We start from the raw sequence: 27648 nt of genomic DNA, 5'->3' as shown, positions 1-27648 counted from the left end.
TACACATTTGCCGGGAGATTTTATTTGGATATTTTGGGACACTCTGATATTTTGATGTGAAATTGTATTTGACATTATGACTTTTCTTGAGATGGTTTTTATGAAAACTGTTTTTCTATGGTTTTAAAAATAAAAATTTGGTTTGAAAATTTGGATGTTAAAACATCCATAATATCCTGAATCCATGCCTTTCTTTTCTTAATTGATATGCATTTCCTTTGTGTTAATAAAATTTTTAAATGCTTCCCACTTTAGTTTTCTATTGATGTGGGAATCCATGCCTTTCTTTTCTTAATTGATATGCATTTCCTTTGTGTTAATAAAATTTTAAAATGCCTCCCACTTTAGTTTTCTATTGATGTGGGATGCTTTCCACTTTGGCCTTTGTAAGATAATGAGAGTTTTAAGCCTTCATGTTGTAGCGAGTGAAACCATTCTATAATTTTGTTAAAGATGAACCATTTTTTTTTAATTTTGTTTTACATATGTAGATCATTTATGTAAGTTTGTCTTATATATGAACTATTTATATAACTTTGTTAGTAGGGATCGTTTCCTTTGTATTACATAGTAATTATTTCTAGACAAAATTGCAAGAATAGTCCCTATGTGGTTAGGTGGAAATTGCTACTTTGGGCCAAAAAGGTTTGGAGTAATACTTATGATCCAAAGATTTTCATTTTCTTGCCACTTCGGTCCAATTTACTTTAAACTTTTTTTGTAATGACGATTTTACAATTGGTTTGTGCCTTTTCAATTTATTTATTTATTTAAATACTTTTATAATTAAAAGAAAAATAAAAAAGAAAATACTTCTCTCTCTCGGTTGATAATGTAAACCCCTTGATTTTATAATTTTCTCATCGAGAGCAAAGATTATACCCTCAAAAGTTTCCAATTCATGGTTGCTTCTTCTACCTTTCACTACTCTCTCCTTTTCGTCTACATTCCTCGTCTCTGAGCTTCAGTTTAGCTGAAGATCGCTACTTGGTACTTTTTAGCTTCAAATCTGGGAAATGTTCTTAGGTTTAATTGGCGTTTATGGCACTAGCTGTCCAATTCCCCCAAAGTGGATCTGGACTTATAACTTTCGAGTAAAGGGACCAACCGATTACTAGATTCCATTGGTAAAAACTTTTTCGTTGGTTTGTTTTTCCATGGATCTGAGATTGAGACGGCGACAAGATGATGATCATCAACGAAACAACTTGCGATCGCAGTGGTGGAGGCCCTCTTTTCTGAACGTCGATGTCTTCGGAAACCTTAACGTTCGTCGGAATGGCGGCGAAGCATTGTTTGGGTTTCGTTTTGGTTTCAGGATCTGAAACCCTATCTGTAAGAGAGACGGTGAAAGAGGTGTCGTTCTACCTTAGATATGGGTTGTATGTATGTGTTTTGTGTTTATGATCAAAGTCGAAATCTACAAAATCCTTGAAGAACAAACATCTCGAATCTAAGTTCTTGAGTTCTTGAACATTTGGTTTCATGTTTTTCAGATATATTGTGTTGATCTTCATTTTGGTTCACATGGCGTGTGTTTTTATGTAAAACCGGCTGTGCGCTTATGTTTAAGAACAACCGAGAATGGATCAGTCGAAGAAGGAGAACGTCGGCAGTGAGAGAAAGCATAGAAATCTGGGAAGAAGAAGAAGTGGGTGAAGGATTTTGACTTTCTTTCTCATGAGAGAGAGAAGTATTTTATTTTTTATTTTTCTTTTAATTATAAAAGTATTGAAATAAATTAAAAAAAACTAAGAAAGCTAAAACTAAAAGCAAAATCGTCATTACAAAAAAGTTTAAAATAAATTAGACAAAAGTGACAAGAAAATGAAAACCTTAATAAAATTAATACCATTAATGAAAACCTTTATACAATTTCTACCAAACAACAAACAACAAGTCCTTGCAATTTTGTCTTATTTCTATAATTCCGTCTATTTTCTACTGGAGGACCATTTCTGTAATTTTATGTTAGACGATTGTAATTTTGTGAAAGAGGGGCCATATCAGTAATTTTTCTCGTATAGGATCATTTGTGTCATTTTGTATTTGAAACATAGGGACCACCCCCTTTTAATAATAAATCAGGTCGACCATATTTATGCAAGGTTGCCTCGATTGATCTTCTTGATTTTCAGTCGCATAGTGAAACTTTATTTCTTTGTTCTTCATTAGCCACTTCTAGTTTTGTAATGCAATTGATTCTTCTCGATGTTCTTCTCACCATATTCCTCGCATTCCAGCTTTTCATGAAGCTTCTTTGTTGATTGTTGACTTCTTCGTTTGTGGCGAGGCTCAAAATCAAACACCAGAAGACCAGTAAAACATCTACCGGGTTTTGACAAGGTATGTGTTCGTTAAATTTGCTGTAACCGAATCCAAATTATGATTGAATGTTTTATTTAAATGAATGAAGACAAAATATACAATTCAACCGTTTGAGCAAGATCTTGATTTAGGTTGATCACTAGATCAGTGGGTGTGGCCAGTTATACACTGCAACATACAACCGCAAACCGTGTCTTAGGTTACTTTGTGTCTTTGTGATGATTAAACTTTAAAGTCAACAACAATTAAAAAACTATTTCTGCCTTCACTTCTGCAGATCTGATTTAAGTGACCCACACTTTTGATGGTTTAGATTTGTTATTTTGTCTTATTTTGCTTTAAATACTAGTTATATTTGGCTGTTTAAGATGTAGATCATTTTGAAGTACAAAACTTTGTTTTTGTTCAACTTCTGCCCTTTGTTTCCAACCTTTTTTTTTTTTTTTTTGCAATTCATTAGAAAAGAATTGTATTCCGTTTAAAAAAAAACACAAAAAAAAATATTAATGTTTAAAACAGAAAAATATTTTTTCAAAACAAAATTATAACTACACTGTTTTATGAAATTTTGCATATCATTTATGTCAAAAATTTCCATCTAATTAACTTCTATGAATTGATGATCAACCATTACATCTTTTAAGCTTATTACAAACTTCGTTATCTGGGTAAACATGTTCCTATACCAAAAGATAAATACAAAAAGACACGACATAATTTATTAATATCGATCTAGTCAATTAATTATCTATTATCTTGGTGATGAAAGTAGTTAACTGACTAAAATATTAGATCGGAAGGAGTATAGTGCAGTTTCGGTTTATGTGCCATGTGAAACCGCAGTGAACACCGTCCCCTTATGCGGTTTGGGTGTGCGGCAGAAAATGGGAGCGTCTCTCCCTCTCCCTCTCCCTCTCCCTATGTGTGGTAAAAAAATATGGCAAAATGAGTGGTGCCACCACTCCCTTCAACCTTTTATATATATATATATATATATATATATATATATATATATATATATATATATATATATATATATTTGGTATTATCATAAACTTCTTGCAAACCAAAGTTTATAAATATGTAACTCTTTTAAGATATAAGTGTGTTATAAAGTTCTTTCTTTCACGCAATTTTTTTAGGTTTAGTATTTCCTATATTTTCGAGTTTAACTTTACTTTAAACATTCATACAACTAATTACTCTAGAACAAAATCCAAATTTAGTGTTAATAACTTGGTACACAAATTGGTCCAAGTTTAAAAAAAAAAAAAAACTATGAATGAGATTTTTCAACTTGCACAAATGGTTGAAAATTATTATTATTATTATTATTATTATTATTATTATTTTGGTTTTGACTCTTTAAAAATTTGAAAATAACTTTTTGCCATTTTAATTTATCTTTTGAATTATTTTAAAGGTGCTATATCTTATATACCTCATACTAATAAAAAATCAAACATACATCTTCCACTTACACATGGGTACCAATAGATCCATCATATTATCATAAAAAAGTTTTAGTTTTGGATCAATAGTCTCAACACTAGTCTCAAGATCCATTATATTATCATATTGTCACTATACAAATTTTTAGTTTTGGAATCATTAGTCTGAAAAGATTTTAGACAGCATCTATAGTTTTTTATTCTTTTTTTAAACTGTAACGATCAATTTTTCAGTTTATTTGATATTTTTTATTAATCATGTTAAGACAAAATTTCAGGATAAGTTTATGCGTTTTACAAAAAGTGATGTGTTTAGTCTTTTTGTAACGGTGTGGTCTATGCGGTTTTAATTTCTTACATAGTCGGTCCGTAATCCATGTAAAATATCATTTATACTCTTTTCATCATTTCTTTTTTCAAAACAAAAACAGTTAAAAATGTCTCATGTAACTTCCCAAAAATACTAAGTAAAAATTTCATTTTTAATTCAATCAAAATCATTCATTCATTACTTTCAAAGGATAATAAAGTGTAATGTATTCTCAAAACATCAGAATGAAATATAAAAAAGATAATGTGGAATAAAACTTAAGGGGATGCAGTGTGGTCAAGCTGGGTCATTCCCTTTTGAACCAGAAGTACCTGAACACTTAAACATAAAACCGTAAACACAAAGCTTAATGAGTTCCCCAAAATACCACATACCATACATATAACGGGTCTCACCCACAAGTATATAAATAAGCCTCGCCCACGGGCCTCACCCAAATAGCTATTAACGGGCCTCGCCCAATAATATAAGTCTTACCCAACGAGCCTCGCCCAAAATACAAAACGAGCCTCGTCCAACATACATGCAAGAGTCACAAAGAAAGTCTAACATCCTACATAGTATGGTGAAAAGACTTACCTCACACTCGATATCGAATACAATCGCTCGTAGAGACGAGAAACTGGTGCTATGCCCCACCTATCGATACATACAAGGTAAAACCTTATTATACCATCTAAAACTAACATTCTGACCAAAATTCAAAAAGTCAATGGTCAAAGTCAACTCAAGTGACCACCATGCACGTCGTGGCTATCCAACTCAATCGTGATCTAAAACAACTACCACGCCGTGGCAGAGTCCATGCAAAACAGTCATGAGATTCTCCTTCGCCACATCGTGGCATCCATAATCTCATGTTGTAGCTACTGTACTTGAACAATTTAATGGATTGAGTCCTTAATCTGAAAATCTATTTGCTCGTACTTTCCAGTAAGCTTCTTGGGACTCTAATGCTCCATAAAAATCCAAACTTTATGGACATGCATAACCCATGCATGTCCTCCTTAAAACTAGGTCAAAATATGGAAAAAGTGACCTAAAACTCATGCATGTCTACCAAAACTATACCAACTCTAAGATCCAGAAGATATAATGACCAAGGGACCAAGGTGAACCATAAAATTGCAAACTTTATCTCTTTCAACCATCCACAACTTCACTAAGGACTAAAACATGCCAATAATCCTAGACCCATAAGGAATACATCAACAAGATGAGAACTTGAGAGCTTACAAATGGTCCAGAAGATGTACATAAGGAGTAGAAATGAGTAGCTTGCTTGATCTATGTACAAGAGTTCCTTCTTCTTCCTTCTAAGACCATAAAAACACCAATATGAGTCAAGAACTTCAAAGGGAGGCTAGGGTTTTGGTTTCTGAGTTTGGAGAGTGATGGAGGATGAGAATGGATGAAATCTCAGCCATCACTTCCTTTAAATAGGGCCCAAGGCCTGGAATTAGGGTTTCACCAAAAAGTTGTCGCCACGTCGTGGCCAATACACGACCCCGCCGTGGTGACCTTAATGATCAGTACGTGCCAATCGATTTTGCCACGCCATGGTGATGCCTTCTCCATGCCATGGCCACCCCCAAATCTTAAATTAATAATTAAAGTTCATACCTAAAAACGGGTGTTACAACTCTCCCCCACTTGAATCAGACTTTATCCTCGAAATCTGCCACTGTAAACAACTCGGGATAATGCTTCCTCATATCCTCCTCGGGTTCCCAAGTCCATTCGGAACCCTTCTAGTGCTGCCATTGCAACTTGACCAAACTCACCACTTTGTTGCTTAAGGCTTTCGTCTTCCTATTCAGTATGAAAACTAGTCTCTCAACATAATTCAGACACTCATCAACCTGATATCATCCAACGGAACCACTGCGGGATCATCAACTAAACACTTCTGTAACTAAGAAACATCAAAATGTACTATGAATCTGACTAAGCTCTGCGGGTAAATCCAACCGGTAAGCACCTTACCTACCCATGATAACACTCTGAACGAACCAATGAATCTAGGACCCAAATTGCCCCACTTCTGAAATCAAATGACACCTTTCCAAGGTGACACCTTCAAAATCACAAAATACCCAACCCGAAACTTTAGATCGAATTGCTGCTTATCAGCATAAATCTTCTGGCAAATTTGCATGGTCTAGAGCCTACCACACACCCTTTAAATAAACTCAATTGTCTTGAGTACTACCTTAGTACTCCCCATCAGTCGCTATCCGACCTCGCCCCAACAAATCGGGGTCCTACACTTTCTCCCGTAGAGCATCTCAAATGGAGGTCAATCAATACTGGTGTGGTAACTATTGTTATAGGAGAACTCTGCCAGTGGAAGATAAGCATCCCAACTCCTACCAAAATCTAACATGCATGCCCAAGCATATCCTCAAGCATCTGGATAGTCCTCTCGCTCTGCCTGTCCGTCTAAGGGTGATAAGTCATACTGAAATGCAGTTGAGTTCCTAACTCCTCATGAAACTTCTTCCAAAACTTGGAAGCGAAACAAACATCTCTATAAAAAATAACTGAAACAGGAACACCATGTCGTGCAACTCCCTGATGTAAATATCAGCCAATTTCTCGGCGGAAATGCTCTCCTGAATAGGGATGAAATAAACACTCTTGGTCAATCTATCATTAATGCCCCATATCAAATCAACCCCACACACTGTCCTCGATATCCTGGTGATGAAATCCATGCCGATTTGTTCCCATTTCCACATGTAATATCTAATGGTTGCAACAAGTCGTGAGGTATCTGATGTTCGACCTTGACTTTCTGACAAGTCAAGCACCTCTCCACATACCAAGCCACATATCGCTTCATGCAGGGCCATCAATAATCCAGTCTGAGATCCCTGTACATCTTCGTCACACCAGGATGAATCAAAAACTTCGACTTATGCCCTTAATCCATCAATGTCTTCTGAGTTCCTCCCAGATAATGAACCTAAACCATCCTATGCAGAGTCCATAAACCCCAACTATCATAATCAAAAGAGGATGTCTGACCCACAATCCATTCACTCTTTCAATTCTCCTTCTTCATTTCCTCAACCTGCACTCCTCTGATCCGCTCCATAAGTGGAGTAACAACTGTCAATCTCAAACATAAATCTTAGATAAGAGTACTAGTCGACTTGTGACTTAAGGTATCGGCCACGACATTGGCCTTTATTGGATGACATAAGATCTCACAGTCATAATATTTCACAACTTTGAGCCACATGTGTTGTCGTATATTCAAGTTTGGCTGATCCATCAAGTATTTCAAGCTCTTGTGATCCATGAAAATAGTGCACAGAATTCTGTGCAGGTAGTGACACTAATTCTTGAGGGAAAAAACTACAGCCCCAACTCCAAATCATGTGTAGGATAATTCTTCTCATGAGGCTTCAGCTGCCTCGAAGCGTAAGTAATCATGTTGCCTTTTTGTATAAGCGTGACCCCCAAACCTATAATCGAAGCATCACATTAGACCTCAAAATCATCCACACCCTTGGGTAGGGTTAATATCGGTGCTTCACATAACTTTTGTCTCAAAACCTCAAATGTCGCCTACTGATCAGGCTCCCAATGGAAAGTGACACTCTTCTTCGTTAGGTGAGTCAAGGGTACAAGAATCTGGGAGAAGTCCTGAACGAATCTCCGGTAATAACCTGATAATCCCAAGAAACTACGACTCTCAAATGGAAACTTCGAAACCTCCCACTGCATCATGACCTAGATCTTGGCCGGATTAACCAATATACCGTCTTGTTTGACAAGGTGACCCAGGAATTGCACCTCATGCAACCATAATTCGCACTTGGGGAACTTGGCATACAACCTCTCCCTCATCAAGATCTCCAAAACCTCTCGCAAGTGATCCTCATTCTTCTCCCTAGTCTTGGAATAAGCCAAGATTTCATCAATAAACACAATTATAGATCCAACATCGGCCTGCAGACTCGGTTCATGAGATCCATGAACATTGTCGATGCATTGGTGAGCACAAAAGGCATCACCATAAACTCATAATGATCATAAAAAGTGCTGAAAGATGTCTTTGGTACATCCTCATCTCTAACCCTCATATGTAGGGATGTCAACGGGGGCAAACGGGAGCGAAAATAGGTGCCCCCGCCCCCGGTTCCCCCGTTCACACAGCCCCCGGTCCCGCCCCCGGTTACCTCCATCGCCCCCGTTCCCCCGGTTCCCCGGCTTAAAATTGGATTTTTTTTTGCTAAAAAACTGCTTTGTTTTTGGCAAAAATACTATTTTTAATCAATTTAAAAGCTTAAAACCTAATCTTTTAGAAACTAAAAAATTAAAAATCCAATAATTCCAACAATCTTACAATCTTACAAAGACAAATCCAACAATCTTACGAAGACAAATCCAACATTACAAATGCAAAATACGACAAATCCAAGATTACAAATATAAAACATCAATTCACTACATCTTCAGTATCCATTAATTTCCTTCAACTCTTCATTCACTGACATTCGAATATCCTCCCTAAATAAATAACAAAAAAATAATAAATAAATTATTACATTAGTTTATTCAATACAAAACGACAAATTGAACAATCTTACCTCAAGTCCCTCGTTGTCTTCATCTGAATGTACATCATCACCATCAATAACACAACCTAACAAAGAAAAGATAAATAAAGGTAATAAGCATAATATATTAAAATGAATTAAAAAACAATGGTTCAAGCAAATTCATACATACCTTTTTTACCCACCCATAGCCAATTTTGAGTGCATATGATAGCTTCAATTGTTGACGAAAGAAGTCTACTCTTATGTGGACCAACGATTCTACCACTTGTAGAAAAAGAAGACTCTGAAGCAACAGTGGAGATAAGAATGGCTAATATGTCTTTTGCAATCAAACACAATGTAGGATACTTAACCCCATTTAACTTCCACCAACCTAACACATCAAACTCATGAATCCGGGGTAAAGTGCCTTCCTCTAAGTACCTTTCTAATTCATTTTTTACAAAAACTTCACTAGTAGAAGAATTCCATGAAAAGAAAGCATCTAATGAGTCCATGTCACTTGCGGGAGCTGCATCTCGACTAGAAGTGGGCTTACTAGTAATATCATCATTACTTGCTTGACTCATAACACTTGACTCATATCGCAGATATATATCTTCACAAATTTGACGCACTTTCTGAATTTCATCTTTTGCATTATCTACTCCATAGATAATAGGAAAAAAAATACTCTAGGAGCTTCATCTTAAACCTTGGATCCAGTATTGTCGCCATAGCCAACACCCCGTGACCTTCATTCCAATACTCATCAAACTTTGTAATCATATTTTCAGACATTTCGCTTATTTCAATGAAACTAGATGTATCCCATTTCTTTAGAGCAATCTTTATTTCACATATTTTGGGGAAAAAATGTTGGTTGTTTGATATTTTGTTCCCGAAAATAATTCTGTGACATTATAAAAGATTTTTAGTCTACCACAAAGCTCACTTGCCAAAGCCCACTCTTTCTCATCAGGTGCATTCTTATATTGGGGCTCACGTTGTTGTAACCGATAAAACACCTTCTTGTATTTCAAAGCCATGGAAAGCATTAAATACGTAGAATTCTATCGTGTTTTACAATCAACAACTAGGTTTTTTCACAAGAAACATTCTCACACTTTGCATTTTTTTGAAATGTATCAAGTCTTTTTGGTGTAGTTGTCCAAAAACTACAACTGTTACGCACTTTCTCAATCCCATGTCCACAAACATGCAACCCACTCCTCAGAATTAAATTCAAAATATGCGCAGCACATCGCATATGAAACAAGCTTCTACCCAAAATCAAGCTATCAAAAGGTAGTTTGTCTACCATCAAATCTATCATGCAATTATTTGTTGAACAATTATCAACAGTTAAAGTTGATAATTTTTTATCTATGTTCCAGTCCAACAAACTATTCATCAACACATTAGTTAGTTTCTCAGCAGTATGGGGACATGACACATATATAAACCTACCATTTAACAAAATAAATTCAATTTAATTAAAGAATGCATACTGATAGATTAAAGAAATTAATATAAATTAAGTATTACCTCAAAAGACGACTTTGTAATTGTCGAGAATCATTAATGAAATGGGCTGTCACTGTCATGTATCCTTTTTTTGGTAGTTGGCAGTCCACATGTTGGTAGTTATTGCAATCTTACCTTGAATACTCTCCAAAAAATGCATCATCCTTGCCTTTTCCTCACCGTACAACTTCATGACATCAGATCTAGTTGTGTTTCTACAAATAGGCCTAAAAAGTGGTTGGAGCCCCTGACAAAAATCTCTAAAGCCTTCGTTTTCAACAATTCTAAGTGGGTAATCATGTTTTGTGATCATTTTAGCAAGATCGGTTCACGAATCGTCATAATTAAACCGATGTGTTGCTAAAATTGATCCCCCACTTTCATCCGTCTTAGATCTTTTTCCGGTTAACTGACTCTGAAAATCATCAATTTTCTTTTGCCCAATTCGTATTTTGCATGACTTATGGTGAGAATGCATCCCCTTGGTTCCATTTTTGGTTGTATAAGTAATTTCCTTTCTACAATACTTACAAACAACCTTTTTGGTTCCATAAACTTCTTCATAGGTGAAATGACGCTACATTGGAGATTTGAATTTAATTTGTTTCTCGTTACAGTTAACTGCAGAATTGGCGGTATCATTAACCATGTTTGAATCATTGGGTTGATTTGGTTCTGCTGAAGACATGATTACAAAAATCTGAAAATGGTTCACACAAACAATCGGTGAGAAATCGTGTATATGACTTATCTAGCTAAAAATACATGTATGATTGAAGTGATGAAAATTATAAAATTAAAAATCATGAATTGATCCAAAACTTCTATTACAGTTCCAAGAATTGATGAAAATACATGTATATAAACAAACATGTAAGCCCTTGATAAGCACAATTGACTTCTAGATTCTATTACAGTTCTAAACTTCTATTACACTTCTAGACTTCTAGTTTGTGAAATTGCTAACAACAAGCAACAAATTAAGACTGTGAAGTGTGAACTGTCAAGACCGAAATCTGTTCAGTGTTCACTGAAATAAAGACTGTGAAATTGATAGCAGCAAGCAAAATTAAATTAAGACTGTGAATTGAATCGTAGAAGGAAAGACAAAATAAACCTTAATTGAGAAATTAATAGCAGCAAGCAACCTTAATCCACACTAATGTTTGAGAAATCGAAATCAACAACACTAAATAAACCTTAATTGAGAAATCGAAATCAGTCAAGTGGTAGAATTGACTGTCAATTGAATCGGAAAAGGAAAGAGAGAAACGCAAATGGAGAAGGAAAAACATTACCGTGGAATGCAGAAGGGGTCGGCGGCGGTGACGGGAAGGAAGGAGGAAGCTGAAGTCGGAAACACTGAATAAACCTTAATAAACCTCGCTGGTCGCCTACTCGCTTGTCGCCGGTCGCCTGCCTACTCGCCTGTCGCAGTTGGAGTACACTACAGTCTACAGGTCCTACCGTGTATAATCATGTATAATGGGAAGGAAGGACTCCTACGGGAAGGAAGGAGGAAGCTGAAGTCGTAACCTAGGCGTCATTCGTATTATCGTGTATAATCGTATTGTCAATTGTGATTTGTGATTTGTGAAGGGGCTGACCGAGAATGAGAATGAACGAGACGGAATAAGGAAAGCTAAAGCCCTAATTTCCCATTTGTATTTTAAATTAAATATATATATATATATATATATATATATATATATATATATATATATATATATATATATATATATATATATATATATATATATATATATATATATTATATAAATATAAACGGGGACCCCGCGGGAGTACGGGACAAAAATACTCACTCCCGGCCCCGATCCCGAAAATAAACGAGAGTTAATATCGCCCCGCCCCCGCCCCCGCTCCCGAATTTTTTAAAAAATTAGTTCCGTACGGTATCGGGGTCCCGCAGGGGTTTTTGACATCCCTACTCATATGATGACAGTGATGGGTTTTGAGCACTATAACATCCCTATGGTGCACATACAACCCTAATGCTTTGGATCTATGTTTTCTCAAGTTATACATGCAATTTCATTTTATCCAAAGCATACACCCTAGCTAGCATGCAATAGGAGATATACAACATAAAAACTAGTTAGATGAATACCTCTTACTTGTAGCTTTTAGAAGTTGGTCTGCCAAGAGCTTAGTACCTCAAGTGTGATACCTCTAATGTGTTACAAACACCAAAAGCAAATGGAGGCTTGTGAGAGAGAGGTTAGGAAGCACAAATCGGATGGGGTTCCACCTTGGAAGAGATTGGCCGATTTTAGGGGGTTAGGGGTTACATTTATAGTGTGGAATTCCTAGGGTTTCTTACATGTAAACCCTAATTCACCATGACTCTTCACATTGCATAGGCCCTTTGGACTAAACCTTCATGGACTCTCATATAGGTTTAGTCTATCCCTAATCAACATGGATCATTAGCCCAAACTATAGTTATGGGCTTAGACACCTAATCCAACAGTCTCCCACTTGGATAAGTCTAATAACTATAACTGCCAATGCTACTTCAAAATCCGATTAGCAATCGTAGCTCTCAAAAGCCGTTGTCAAACTTTGACTTGACACGTCCTTTAGATAAGGGATCATATAATCCTCTGTTCTTCAAGATATCGTGTGGAAAAAGACATAGAATGGAGTTATACTCATTGTCCAATAGTTTGTTTCTCGATTTCTGATTTGTTTGACATGGAACTTAATTTGAACACATCAATTGAGTCCTAACCGGGCCCGACACATAAGTCAAAAACAAAATCATCGAGGGGCCCAAGATATCGCTTTTAATCCTCTTAGGATAAAAGGAACATATAAACTTGGACTTATATGCTTGTACTAATTACTCGTTAAATTATACACAACAACACGTTTTATACCATCAAGTTACTGATGCGTTTTCGTACTATCAATGCACAACCAACTCAAAATCAACAACTCATATATCTTGGTTTGAAGACTATACGATATTTTCGTCTCACAATCACTCGTGATAAATTCCATGAAGTGATTCATGTGAGTGTGGGTTTAACCCAATACTCAAATCTTATTTCAGGAGCATTCATGAACGTTGTAGCAAACTTTTGCTATGTATAAACACTTTAGACAATCTACAAGCCAATTCATAACAGTCTTCCCTCATAGCTTACTTCCAAAGTATGATTGACTGTGGATGTTCGAATAATCATATTATTCTGGAAGTCAAAACATGCAAAAATGAAACAATAGTAAACAATTGACACAAGATAGCAACTTTATTCATAAATAAAACTCTTTTATTTAATCATCAAATGTCAATTACATTTTATCTATTACAAGTTTCTAAATAGCTATCTAATCACTAAAGCTAATATCGTCCTTCAACCCAATACTCCTAGCATGTTGCAAGTGCTTAAGCCTACTCAGTCCCTTCGTAAGGGGATCTGCTGGGTTCTCTTCTGACAATACCCTCTTCACTACGAGGAGTCCCTCTTCTACTCGATGTCTTATGAAGTGATATTTTCTGTCGATGTGCCTGGATATGCCATGATCCCTTGGTTCCTTGGTTAAGGCAACCACACCCTCGTTGTCACAGAAAATCTCCATAGGCTCCTTTATGGCTAGTACAACTCCAAGGTCTCCGATGAAGTTCTTCAGCCATATTGCCTCCTTCGACGCTTCGCTTGCTGCTGTGTACTCTGATTCGCATGTTGAATCGGCTACAGTCTCCTGTTTGGAACTTTTCCATGTTACTGCTCCTCCATTTAGGGTAAATACCCAGCCCGACTGAGAGCAGAAATTATCTCTGTCGGTCTGAAAGTTGGCGTCACTATATTCTGTCACTCTCATGTCATCACTCCCATCGAGTGTAAGGACCCAGTCCTTAGTCCTCCGTAGGTACTTAAGAATGTTCTTTACTGCAATCCAGTGCGCTCTACTAGAATTCCCTTGATATCGACTAACCATGCTCAAAGCAAAAGCCACATCAGGGCGAGTACATGTCATAGCATACATGATCGAGCCAACGGCAGAAGCATATGGTACTCGACTCATTTATGCTATTTCGACATCGGTACTCGGACTCTGAGTCTTACTCAGTTTGGTATTTCTCTGGATAGGAAATTCTCCTTTCTTGGAATTCTCCATGTTGAAACGTTTCAACACCTTGTCCAAGTAGGTACTTTGACTAAGTCCTATTAGTCTTTTACTCATATTTCTCAATATCCTTATCCCTAGAATGTAAGCAGCTTCCCCGAGGTCCTTCATAGCGAAACACTTCCCAAGCCAGGACTTAACTTCCTGCAAGGTTGGAATATCGTTTCCTATGAGTAGTATGTCATCCACATACAATACCAGAAAGCTAACTATACTCCCACTAGCCTTGACATACACACATGAATCATCCTCGCTTCTCGAAAAGGCGTACTCTTTGACTTTCTCATCAAAACAAAGATTCCATCTGCGAGATGCTTGCTTTAATCCATAAATGGATTTCTCAAGCTTACACACTATATTAGGGTACTTTGCATCTACAAAACCCTTTGGTTGACTCATGTAAACATCCTCAGCCAACTTCCCATTAAGGAAAACGGTTTTGACATCCATCTGCCATATTTCATAATCATTAAACGCAGCCATGGCTAGCATAACCCTTATAGGTTTGATCTTCGCTACTGGTGAGAAGGTCTCGTCATAATCAACTCCAGGAGTTTGAGTAAAGCCCTTCGCAACCAATCGTGCCTTATATGTGTGTACTTTCCCATCCATGTTGGTCTTCTTTTTGAAGATCCATTTGCACCCGACCGTCTTACAACCTGGTACATTTTCAACCAAGTTCCAAACTTGATTGTCATACATGGACTGAATCTCGCTGTCCATTGCCTCTTTCCATTTTGCGGACTCTTGGCCCTCCATGGCTTCCTTGTAGTTGTTAGGTTCATCCAAATTTATCAATGTACTATCACCGATAAACGTATCACCGTCAGTTGTTATATAAAAACCATATAACACAGGTGGAACACTAACTCTACTGGAACGTCTTAGAGTTACAGACTCGTCAACTGGTTCAACAGGAGTCTCATCCTCAAGTTGATTGCTAGTGTTAGAGGTTCCTTCATCGCTTAACTCTTGAAGCTTTTCAAGGTCAATTTGCCTCCCACTATCCTCTTGGCATATGAGTTCTCTTTCACGAAAGACACCCCTTTGCGCTACGAAGACCACGTTCTCACTAGGTCTATAGAACAAATATCCAAAGGATTTCTGTGGGTAGCCGATGAAAATACAACGCTCACTGCGAGGTTCGATCTTGTCGTGATTCTCTCGTCTTACGAAAGCCTCGCAACCCCAAACCTTGATATGTGCTAACGAGGGAACCTTCCCTGTCCACATTTCGTGAGGTGTTTTGGCAACCTTCTTAGTTGGGACTAGATTAAGGATATGGGCGGAAGTCTCTAAGGCATACCCCCGAAATGAGATAGGTAACGAAGCTCGATTCATCATGGAACGAACCATGTCCAACAAGGTTCGATTGCGCCTCTTAGCCACACCATTAAGCTGCGGTGTCCTAGGTGGCGTCAATTGTGAAACAATTCCACATTCTTTAAGATAGTCATGGAACTCGATACTAAGATACTCACCATCTCGATCGAATCAGAGAATCTTTATCTTCCTACCCAATTGATTCTCCACTTCTTGCTTAAACCCTTTGAACTTTTCAAAGGTTTCCGACTTCTGCTTGATTAAGTAGACATATCCATATCTACTATAATCATCGGTAAAGGCTACGTAGAAGCGGTTAGCATCCTTTGTGGCGGATCTGAAGGGTCCACACACATCGGTGTGTATGAGATCCAACAAACCCTCACCTCTTTCACAAGTACTAGTGAAAGGTGACTTGATCATGAGACTTTCCCTTGTGGTTCTTTGAGGAAGCTTTCCTCTTTTTTCCCTTCTCATGTCCAATTGCCACGACTGGGGCAGCAGCAGGAGGAGTGGATACAACAGACTTGCCTTTCAAACTACTTTCAGCAGTTCTGAGAAGGCCTTGAAGCTTGCTCAGAGTGACTTCCTCCTTGTTCATATGATAAGTCATTCTGAACTGATCATAACAAGGAGGCAAGGATTGTAGGATAATGTCAATAGCCAACTCTTCGTCGAAACTGACATTCAACTTTAGCAAGCGGTCCACATACCTTTGCATCTTCTGCAAGTGGGCCGTGATGGACTCTCCATCCTTCATTTTTGTTGTTAGAATGGAGGCAATGATTTCATACCTTTCTTATCGAGCACTCTGATGGTACCTTTCCATCAGGTCTTGGTGCATCTCGAAAGGCCAGAAGTCCTCATAGGATTTCTGAAGCTTAGAAGTCATAGTGGCTAGCATGATGCGCGACACCTTTGTCGCGTCCTTTTCATGAGCCCTATACTCAACCAGTTGCTCAGGAGTAACAGTTTCTTCATCAATCTCCTTTAGCTCTTTGTCGAGGACATATTCCTTTTCCTCGTAGCGAATGGCCATGCGAATGTTTCGAATTAGGTCATTGAAATTCGACCCATCGAAAATGACCCTCCCACATAAGTTCATGAGGGAGAAAGAGCCAGAAGCATTTGAGTTTGAAGCATTATTTGAAGTAGACATTTGAAAAAGAAAGACAAGTTTCATTAGATAGAAACTCCTTAATATAACACCCAAATGACATATTAAGGCTAGAACCCAACACAATATTTCATAATTCGGAAGAGGGATGCCGTAATCCAATTGCAAAAATATTTGAAGGTAGGTAAATGACGATTTACCAATTTCACCACCCAAAACTAAAATTTTAATGAATTAAGTTTTATGAAATTCCTAGTTCTTTGAGATTCACTGAACTTTTCAATGGCATGTTTAAATCTCGATTATGCCCTTCAAGTTTGTTACTGGGATACCGAGGACCACAAACAAGGTATGGATAACCATGCAAATTTGCTTGGACCTCTCGAGTCATTTACCACCTAATCAATGTGCCGGTTAACCACACACGCTCCATTGATCTATGACAATTCTCGAGCTACCCTTTGCCACCCTTGATAGTCCAAATTAGTGTGACGGTTAACCACACACGCTCCACTAACGACTTGGCAAGGTGCAAAGTGCAATTTCATGGAATATCATCATTTTCACATTTTCCCTAAAGTAACTAAGATTGAGAATTTAGAAAAACATTTAGTTACTTTTATAATTATCATTATACTTTTTAATGAGAATTAATGTCCTATCCTACCCGTTCGGCTAACGACCCTCCACCAATCAAGGAAGCGGTGGGTGAGAGTGGACATCCATTCAACCACCATTTTATAGGCAGTTTCCTTATACCGCCCCTTATAGATCGACTTTGTGAATGAGGCCTACTAACGGTAAGACTGACTGTCTTATACATATATATAAGTATTAATCTTTTAATATTATAATAGTATAAAGATTGAATTTTAGACTTTTAAAATTCTAGGGTTTAGAATTTAATGTTTCATAATTAAGACTTTTCAAATTTCAAAACTTGAGGACAAATTTTGAAACTCTTCAAAATCTTTTAGATCAAAAATTTAAACTAATAAACTAATAAAATAATTCTATCTTTTACTAATTTGACCTAATTCAACTCATATAGCAAGACAATTCAAATCAAATAATACAAATAATCAACTTATCATATAATCAAATAATTATCTTAAATTTTGACAATTGTCTTTTAATTGGATGAGGATAATCACTACCATATCAGAAAAATCGAATTTTATGATACAAAACAGTTTGTGGTAATGATCCTAATCCAATTCTGGCCAAGAAACTCGAAAAACTGCAAACAGATGATCCAACTCGTCGAGTCAGGCAATGGAATCGTCGAGTTGGCTCAACTCAGGATCAAATCGTCGAGTTCCTTCATAGGACTCGACGAGTCCAGCAGTCAGTGGCAAAAAATGAAAATTTTCCAGCTTTGAAAATAACACAATTGCATCAATATAACAGAAAACACCCTAATCTCTGATACCACTAATGGGTTTTGAGCACTATAACATCCCTATGGTGCACATACAACCCTAATGCTTTGGATCTAAGTTTTCTCAAGTTATACATGCAATTTCATTTTATCCAAAGCATACACCCTAGCTAGCATGCGATAAGAGATATACAACATAAAAACTAGTTAGATGAATACCTCTTACTTGTAGCTTGTAGAAGTTGGTCTTCCAAGAGCTTAGTACCTCAAGTGTGATACCTCTAATGTGTTACAAACACCAAAAGCAAATGGAGGCTTGTGAGAGAGAGGTTAGGAAGCACAAATCGGTTGGGGTTCCACCTTGGAAGAGATTGGCCGATTTTAGGGGGTTAGGGGTTACATTTATAGTGTGGAATTCCTAGGGTTTCTTACATGTAAACCCTAATTCACCACGACTCTTCACATTTCATAGGCCCTGTGGACTAAACCTTCATGGACTCTCATATAGGTTTAGTCCATCCCTAATCAACATGGATCATTAGCCCAAACTATAAGTATTACTGATTTACCTAACCAGTCCTCATAAATTTAATCAGTCTCTTTTGATCACTAAATTAATTCCAAATTAATTCTTGATCAATACCAATTAAATAATATGATTTCTCAATTGATATATTATTCATATAATATATTAATAAATCACAAATAACCTCTTTCTCAAATGTCCATCCTATTAAATTGCTCCGGTGAAGGCAACCCAAAAGGACCATGCTACTATCGGGTCAAGTACATACCAATTATAGTTATGGGCTTAGATACCTAATCCAAAATATAGCCCAATCGCAAATCAATCTTGGAAAACCAAGATTCCCTTGAAGTTGATCAAACAAGTCATCGATCCTTGGAAGTGGATAACAGTTCTTCACCGTTAACTTGTTCAGCTCTCGGTAATCAATACACATCCTATGTGAACCATCCTTCTTTTTCACAAACATAATCAATGCTCCCCACGGTGAACTGCGTGGCCTAATATATCCATTGTCTAACATATATTGCAACTATGTAGACAACTCTTGTATCTCTGGTGGTGCTAGGCAATATGGTGCCTTAGCTATCAAAACTGCACCCAAAACCAAGTCGATCCGAAACTCTACATGCCTCTCAGGAGGCACTCCTGACAAGTCCTTAGGAAACACATTAGGGAAATCCTGAACGATAGGTACACCATCTACAATCTTCTTCTCTACATCACGACTATCTACAACATAGGCTAAGAACCCTAAGCACCCATGCTAAAGATATCTCCTAGCTCTAGAAATTGAAAAGCTAGTCGGTCTGTGCTGTGCACCCTCACCGCGTATAACTAGTTCTCCCCCACTTGGGGTACGAACTCTCACCAACTGATGCTCACAATCAATCATCGCCCCATATTGGCTCAACGAATCCATACCCATAATGATCTTTGTCTCTTGTAAGGAAATAGGAACTAGATCAAATGGATACCTCTCATAGAACATCTTAAGAATGCAACCCCGGTGAACTCTCGAAGCACTAACCGTGCGATCATCTGCAGTCTCCACATCCAATGGGGAATCCAACGCTCGGGAAGAGTCAACTTCTTGCTAAGCGCAAGAGATACAAATGATCGAGTAGCACCAAAATTTAAAAGAACAAGAGAAGATAAACCATTCAATAAAAACATCCCTAAACACAAGCATATGAATCATAAGCATAAGTAACGAAAGCAGTAACAAAATGATAAAAAGAATACATATTGTTAACCACATTTGGTGCTGCTCGGGCCTCCTCGGCCGTCAACTGGAATGCTCGGCTCCTCACCACAGGATCCTCTGCCTTAACCTGACGGCCATCAGTGATCCTTAACGTAGCTAGAGCAGGCATCCTCACTGATCTTCCTGATAAGCTAGGACAACTGGCCTTCTTGTGGTAAGTCTGATTGTAGTGGAAGCATATCAATGCTCCACGAGTGCAATCTCTACTAATGTGTCCCTTCTATCCGCACTTAAAGCAACCAGATCCCCCCGTATAACAAGCCCTATCGTGTACCCTACCGGATTTTCCAAACCAGCTCCGGCTCTGCTGGCCTTTGGATCGAGAATCAAAAGTCTTGGGTCTCTTCGCCGGACCCTCTACTGCCTGGACCTGAACTGGCCTTCGCTTCCTCAGAAGCTCTAAATCAATCTACCGCTCATGGGCTCTGTCAATCATATCCTGTAGGGTCTTGCAAGTTGAAATGCTAACGAACTCCCTTATATCATCTCTCAACATATCATGATATCTCATCCTCTTCATCTCCTCGACCGCCACATACTGTGGAACCAACAAAGCCCTCTCCTTGAAGTTGGCGGTAATCTCCACCACAGTCTTCGTCGTCTGCCGAAGATCTTAAAACTCCCTCGCAAGCTGATGTACCTCAATCGTAGGTTTGAACCCAGTCTTGATTCTTGTAACAAAGTATGGCTAGGTCTTAGCCTCAATGGTTGGCTCACCCAGAGCATGGTCAATCTCCTCCCACCAATCACGAGTTATCCCTCTTAGAAGATCGGCAACAAACATCGTCTTCAACCCCTTCAGCCAAGAGCTGGTCCGAAAAGCACTCTCTATATCAGCGATCCATCGTCGAATAGAAATAGTGTCTTTTGTTTCTGAGAACTCGGGAGCTCCACAAGCACAAACATCCTTGTAGGGTGTGTTCCTCGTTGGCTAGCTGTCAACTCCATGGGAAAGGCCGTGAAGTGCTCGTCCAAGAACTCCATAATCCCCTCCTTGATGGCACCGAACATCAAAGGAGTCGAATCCAAGATACCACACTAAATCTCAGTTGCAATATACTCATGTAGCCTTTCATCGATCGTCTCAGCGCCAGATCCTTCGATACCACCATTACGGGTAATCACCACCATACTGAAAAACAACAAACAAGATATTAGAACATACCTGAAAATCCCATATACTACAAGCTGCTCAGAATTTACGTGACTTTCCTTAATTTGAGTATAGATCCTGTGATTCCAGTAGTATGGGCCCATACTACCTTCTACGCTTATCCGTAATTTCCTCAAGAATCGTCCCAAATCTTGTAAGTTACTATCTTACAAACTTTCCTAACGCGAGCTATAACACAAAATAACGTACTACTAAAATACTTCCTTGGTCACTAGGAATTCCCATCCCACACTGCCATCAGTTGCGTAAGAAACTTCTACCAATGTCGACCAACTACCTTACAAATACAATCACATGCAACAAACATCAAATAATCTTTCAACTGAAAGATCCTACACTAGAACAGTTAGAATCAAACAAGAGTTGCGCAATAGAGCCAAATCAAGCATTCTAAGACTATTTAATCCTTGTGGCATGAAAACTAATGTATTTTATTAATAGTAAATTAACATCAGTATAAATTTCACATAACACAAAGCAAGCAACATTCGGGCAGTGAAACTACTAAGCAGTAAGGTATCAAGAAGATCAGGCAATCCTAACAAGCAGTACCTGAAGATCCTTAGCCATTCTCTATCATGCATTTCTAGCAATACCCATAATAGGCACGAAAGGCATTTCTCCTAACAAGCATTCTAATCATGTAATCCTGAGAAGATCCTTAGTCCTGTTGTAGTATTCACCTCATATCATAGCATACTAAAGAATAAAATTCATGTATGAGTATTTTGGGAATACTTACTTGAGCTCAACTGATTGCACACATCGCACCCCTTTCCTTGTAAAACTTTTTTTTAGAAAATTTATTTTCTTTTTTAAAGATTTTATTAGTCCTCATTTTGAGTTCAAACACACCATAACGCGTGTCCGACTCTCTCAAACCAAGACTCTGATACCAACTTGTAACGTCATGAAAATAAAAAGTACAAATTTCATTATTAATTCAACCAAAATCATTCATTCATTACTTCAAAGGATAATCAAGCGTAATGTATTCTCAAAACATCAGAGTGAAACATAAAAAGATACAACAGAATAAAACTCCAGGGGATGTAGTGCGATCAAGTCGGGCCCTTCCCTTTGGAACCAGAAGTACCTGAGCATTTAGACATAAAACCGTAAGCACAAAGCTTAGTGCGTTCCCCAAAATACTACATACCATATATATATATATATATATATATATAACGAGCCTCGCCCACAAGTATATAAACGAGCCTTGCCCAGTAATATGTGTCTCACCCAACGGGCCTCACCCAACATACATGCAAGAGTCATAAAGACAATCTAGCATCATACATAGTATAGTGAGAAGACTCACCTCACACTTGATATCGAATACAACTGCTCGTAGAGATGAGAAACTGGTGTTACGCCCCACCTATTGAAACATCCATGGTAAAACCTTAGTCTACCTTCTAAAACTAGCATTCCAACCAAAAGTCAAAAAGCCAACATACAAAGTCAACTCAGGTGACCACCACGTTGTGGCCATCTAACTTAGTCGCGATCTAAAACAGCTACCACGTTGTTGTAGACATGCCGCCACGCGGTGGTTGATTCCATACAAAACAGTTGCGAGATTCTCCTTCGCTACGTCGTGGCATCCATCCAGCCACACCGTGGCTACTGCACATGAACAACTTAATGGATTGAGTACTTTATCCGAAAATCTCCTTGATCATACTTTCCGGTAAGCTTCTTGGGACCCTAATGGTCCATAAAAATCCAAACTTTATGGACATGCATGAACCATGCATGTCCTCCTTAAAACTAGGTCAAAATATGGGAAAAGTGATCTAAAACTCATGCATGGCTACCAAAACTATACCAACTCCTAGATCCAGATGATATAATGACGAAAGGACCAATGTGAGCCACAAAGTTGCAAACTTTATCTCTTTCAACCATCCAAAAATTCAATAAGGACTAAAACATGACATGAATCTAGATCTATAAGGAAGACATCAACAAGATGAGAACTTAAGAGCTTACAAATGGTCCAGAAGATGCACACAAGGAGTAGAGATGAGTGGCTTGCTTGATCTATGCACAAGAGTTCCTACTTCTTCCTTCCAAGATCACAAAAACACCAAAATAAGTCAAGAACTTCAAAGGGAGGCTATGGTTTTGGTTTATGAGTTTGGAGAACGATGGAGGATGAGAATAGAAGAAATCTCAACAATCACTTCCCTTAAATAGGGCCCAAGGCCATAAATTAAGGTTTCTTCAAAAAGACGTCGCCACGTCGTGGCCAATACATGACCACACCATGGTGACCTTAATGATCAGCGTGTGCCAATTGATTTTGCCATGTCATGGTGATGTATTCACCATTCCGTGGTCACCCCCAAATCTTAAATTAATAATTAACGTTCATACCTGAAAACGGGTGTTACACCCCAACATACATACCCCACCCCACCCCATGTTGCCCACCACCACCATTATTTTCAAGCACCTGGATTTTCATCACTTATCTTCAACCTATAAATCTATAAATAAAATAAAAAAACTCTCCAGATCCATGAATGAAAAAGATATCCCAATATCTTATACGCACAATTAAAAACAAGAAATAAACACATACACACATATACAAAAAAAAGTTAGATACCCAATAAATTTAATCATCCAGCTCCTCCCGATAAAATTATATGGGATGTTAGTATGTAAAGTTTAAAAGTGTCTAGGGTTTAGCTTAAGGCCCATTATATATTGTTATTTATATGCTTTTATTTTTATTTTCAATCATGCAAGCTATCATATTTACACTTAGTAGTTACTGAATTTATCGCACATGGCACTAAGAAGTCGGACAACATAACTAAGTTCTAATGGGTGAGCCAAATGACATAGACCAGTTTCATCCAGTATCGTTGTCACCATCAATTTACAATCTTCCTATTCAAGATCTACTTGATGGTAAGTACAATCTTTACATCAAAACTCTCATGTATGTTTGGTAATTCAAGCACACGATTTCAACTTCACAGCCCTGAAAACTTCTCTTTACTAATTAGGAAGTTGACACTGTATTAACATCCCTTTGAAATACTTTAGATAACAAAAGAAGGGACTTCATCAATATTTGTGTTCCTCTAAGTAAAGCATCGATGAAAGGAGATTGGAAAACTGCAAAATCCATCCTCAATTGTCAGGAACATCTAGTACGTTATAGTATCACTGAAAATTGTGAAACAGCAGTTCACATTGCAGCGGCAGCTCAAAGGAACACAAAAAGCATCAACTTCGTGCAACATCTTGTTGGAAAGATGGAAAAGGCAGACTTGCAACTTCAAAATAGACAAGGTAACACTGCCCTTTGCTTAGCAGCAACAGCTGGAAATGTTGAAATTGCTAAAATTATGGTGAAAAGTAACGAGGACCTGCCCACAATCGCTAATGGCGAAGCAATGAGACCATTGTTTATTGCGGTGTTATTTAGACACCACGAAATGGTAAATTATCTCTATCACCAATCTCAGCGAATGGGTGTTCCTGATTGGACACCTAAAGATAGGAAGTGGGTTTTCTTAAGGTGCATTGAACTTGATCTCTGGGGTAGGTATTTTGTTGGTAGTTGTTGTACATAGATTTCATTATTAATTCATTTTATAATTCCCAATCAATCTTTTTTAGATTTCGCACTAAAAATATTAAAAGACTACCCACTCCTAGCTCAATGTGAGAGTGCACTCGGTGCTTTGGCTCGAAAGCCTTCTGCATTTGATGAATCAAAACAACATTGCATCTGGAGAATCATCAATCCAAGTATACTTCATTCTACATTTTCACACTTAAACATTTGATTTTGTTATAAGTGTCCTTGTGGTTCATCTACTTGACGCCTTTTTTTTCTTTTTGTAGTCATTTGTTTGAAAAGGGAACATGTTGCAACAGATAGTAAAGCCATGCAAATACTAAGAAAGATTTGGACAAGGATCGAGGAAAAACCCAAGGCTGAAATAGATAAAATACTTAGAGGCCCCAAGGTTCTTAAAGATGGAATTCAAACATACCCATCAAGAATACTATTTGTTGCTGCAGAAATGGGCAACACTAAATTTTTGGTCGAGCTCATTTCTAGATACCCTGATCTTATGTGGAAGAAAAATGAGAATAATCAAAGTATTTTCCACGTTGCTGTGTCTCATCGTCATGAGAATATCTATAATATGTTATATGAGATAGGCTCAATGAAGGCTTTAATAATTTCTCTGGCAGATAAAGATGGCAATAATATGTTGCATTTGGTTGGAAATAAGGCAGAGAAACGCCGAGATCAAGATGTGTCGGGGGTAGTCTTCCAGATGCAACTTGATTTAATATGGTTCAAGGTACATTAATCTCTCAAACACATGTACACATTTCTTTAATTAATTATATCTTGACTATCTTCTATATGTTTCCTTCCTTTCTTTTGTCTGTGAATTAATTATGTGCATTACTCGAGTTAGGTGACCAATGATTAGATTATAGTTTGGTTATCGAGTCAAAACAATATTCTGTAAGAATCAACTAAGCACACAAGTAGCTATTTTATGCCACATAGAACATTATGCCTTTCATAATGCTTGTAAGGGAGGATATTAATAATATCAAATGTTGTGTTGTAGGAAGTAGAGTCTATGATCCCCCCTCTTTACAAGGAGCAGAAGAACACAAGTGGCTTAACACCGTATGAACTATTCACTCTCAACCACACAACTTCAGTTATCGATGGTGAGAAATGGATGAAAGGAACCGCTAGTAAATGCACACTGGTTGCTACATTAATAGCCACCATTGTATTTGCAGTCGCTTATACAATACCAGGTGGCTATGACCAAAATGATGGATTTCCTATGTTCCTTCACAATGGACCCTTCCTATTGTTTGTTGTGTTAGATGCCATTTCTTTTATCTTGTCTTCGATTTCAATCCTTGTGTTCTTATCCATACTTACTTGTCGTTACACTCAAGAGGATTTCAGAAATTCATTACCTGAAAAACTATTGGTAGGTCTCTCAATGCTTTTCCTCTCCATAGTGACCATGATGATTTCTTTTAGTGTCAGTTTCTTCGTGTTGTATCGTCACCGTTTTATCACGTTAGCAATCTTTGTTAGCGTAGTTGCCATTATACCTATCGTTTCTTATGCTTATCTTCAATACCCTCTTTTGAAGGATGCATTTCGCTCGACTTATGGTTCCAAGTTTCTCTTTAGGCCGAAAGAACAAATGCTTTACTATCATAATCCAAGTTTCTAGCTAGTTGTTGACTTGTGTTTAGTTCTTAATTTCAAGTTCCATTTAAAGATATTTTTCATGATCATGTAGTTTATTGTTAAAGTATGTATTTATGGTATTTGATGAGTTGAATATGCTCCAAACCTCATATGCATGAATGAGATTTTGATGTTTTGTAGTCTTTCTAAATATGTCGCCAAAGCTGTTGCAATGTTATTTTGATTAGTATATATTAGGGATATATATTAGATACCATTTTTATTATCTATCTCTTCCGGGCTTCCATATTCATTAGATTGTACAACCTTTGTACCATTTCAAGAATTTACGAAATTTTAAATATAGTGCTCTTCGTGTTTTTCCGGATTATGGTTGTCCACTTTATCTCCCGGTGTTATTTTGATTGTTTTTGCTTTCCTCTCATTACTTCAAGTGGTATTAAAACGTCATAAGATAAAAAAACACAGCAACTGATTCGATTTTCTTGAATCCTAAAAGGTTTTTTTCTTGACCGTTTTTTCATCCTTGGTCGTTTTTTAGACTCTTTAAAGAGTATTTTTTTTTCTTTAGCTGATTATCTTAAGCGTCTAACCCACATATAATATTCAGTTTAAATATTTGAACGTTTTTTCTAGGCTTCATATACCTAATATACATTCGATTTTTCACTGCCACCAATCCAGCTCCTTTATCAATATCTTAAATCAATAAGCAGTTAAGCACAATCACTTTAATCAAATTTACTAAGCCCATACCCGAGCCACAATAACTGATATTGATTTTTCCCAATATGTTGATTTGTCTAAGCCTATTCACCAAGCCCAATAACCGATTTTTTTTAAACCATCACAACAACGTCCTAAATCTTTTTTCCTACCCCTTACGACATGTTTAATTTATATAGATTATTCAATGGCTATACTTAAATACGATTTTCTTTTTTGGAATCGTGACTTTAGATTTTCTTTTTGGCAAATAAACACGAGATACGTTTTGACACAAAACGGAACAACGATTACTCAAAAACACCAATGTGTTCTTGAATTGAACGCTGGAATCCACCAGGGATAAAATCGATTTATTGAATGAACTTCCAAAATAAAAGTCATAAAAATTCCCTATTTAAAACTCTAATGAGCCTTATATACTAACTCACAAATCAAGAAAAAAAAAACAATAACTCTTAAAAAAAAAACTAGATAATATCAAAATTCAAACAGAAACTTTCAAGTTTCAAACACCTAAATAAATGAGGATCACCCTTATCTTCCGGCTATTGAGCAC

General features: G+C 37.3%; 1 protein-coding gene across 3 annotated transcripts; it reads left to right on the top strand.

Annotated features, from left to right (window-relative positions):
- Positions 1 to 2145: 2145 nt before the first annotated feature.
- On the top strand, positions 2146 to 26474 carry LOC145106207 (uncharacterized). 3 transcript variants are annotated; one of them, XM_079043231.1, is made up of 7 exons: positions 2146 to 2346; positions 23916 to 24058; positions 24197 to 24697; positions 24776 to 24907; positions 25004 to 25264; positions 25361 to 25473; positions 25753 to 26474. In XM_079043231.1, the coding sequence occupies exons 2-7, from the start codon at positions 23971 to 23973 to the stop codon at positions 26383 to 26385; spliced, it is 1728 nt and encodes a 575-aa protein (XP_078899357.1). In that variant the 5' UTR covers positions 2146 to 2346; positions 23916 to 23970; the 3' UTR covers positions 26386 to 26474. The 3 variants fall into 3 exon arrangements, with proteins under 3 accessions (XP_078899357.1, XP_078899349.1, XP_078899363.1); XM_079043223.1 differs by having other exon boundaries at positions 25004 to 25473; XM_079043237.1 differs by lacking the exon at positions 23916 to 24058 and having other exon boundaries at positions 25004 to 25473.
- Positions 26475 to 27648: the final 1174 nt, after the last annotated feature.

This window comes from Lactuca virosa, chromosome 1, assembly GCF_052849685.1.
Source record: "Lactuca virosa cultivar CGN04683 chromosome 1, Lactuca_virosa_CGN04683_v6, whole genome shotgun sequence".
NCBI lineage: Eukaryota > Viridiplantae > Streptophyta > Magnoliopsida > Asterales > Asteraceae > Lactuca > Lactuca virosa.
The sequence above is the reverse complement of the archived record's forward strand: the minus strand, read 5'-3'. Positions and strand labels throughout refer to the sequence as shown.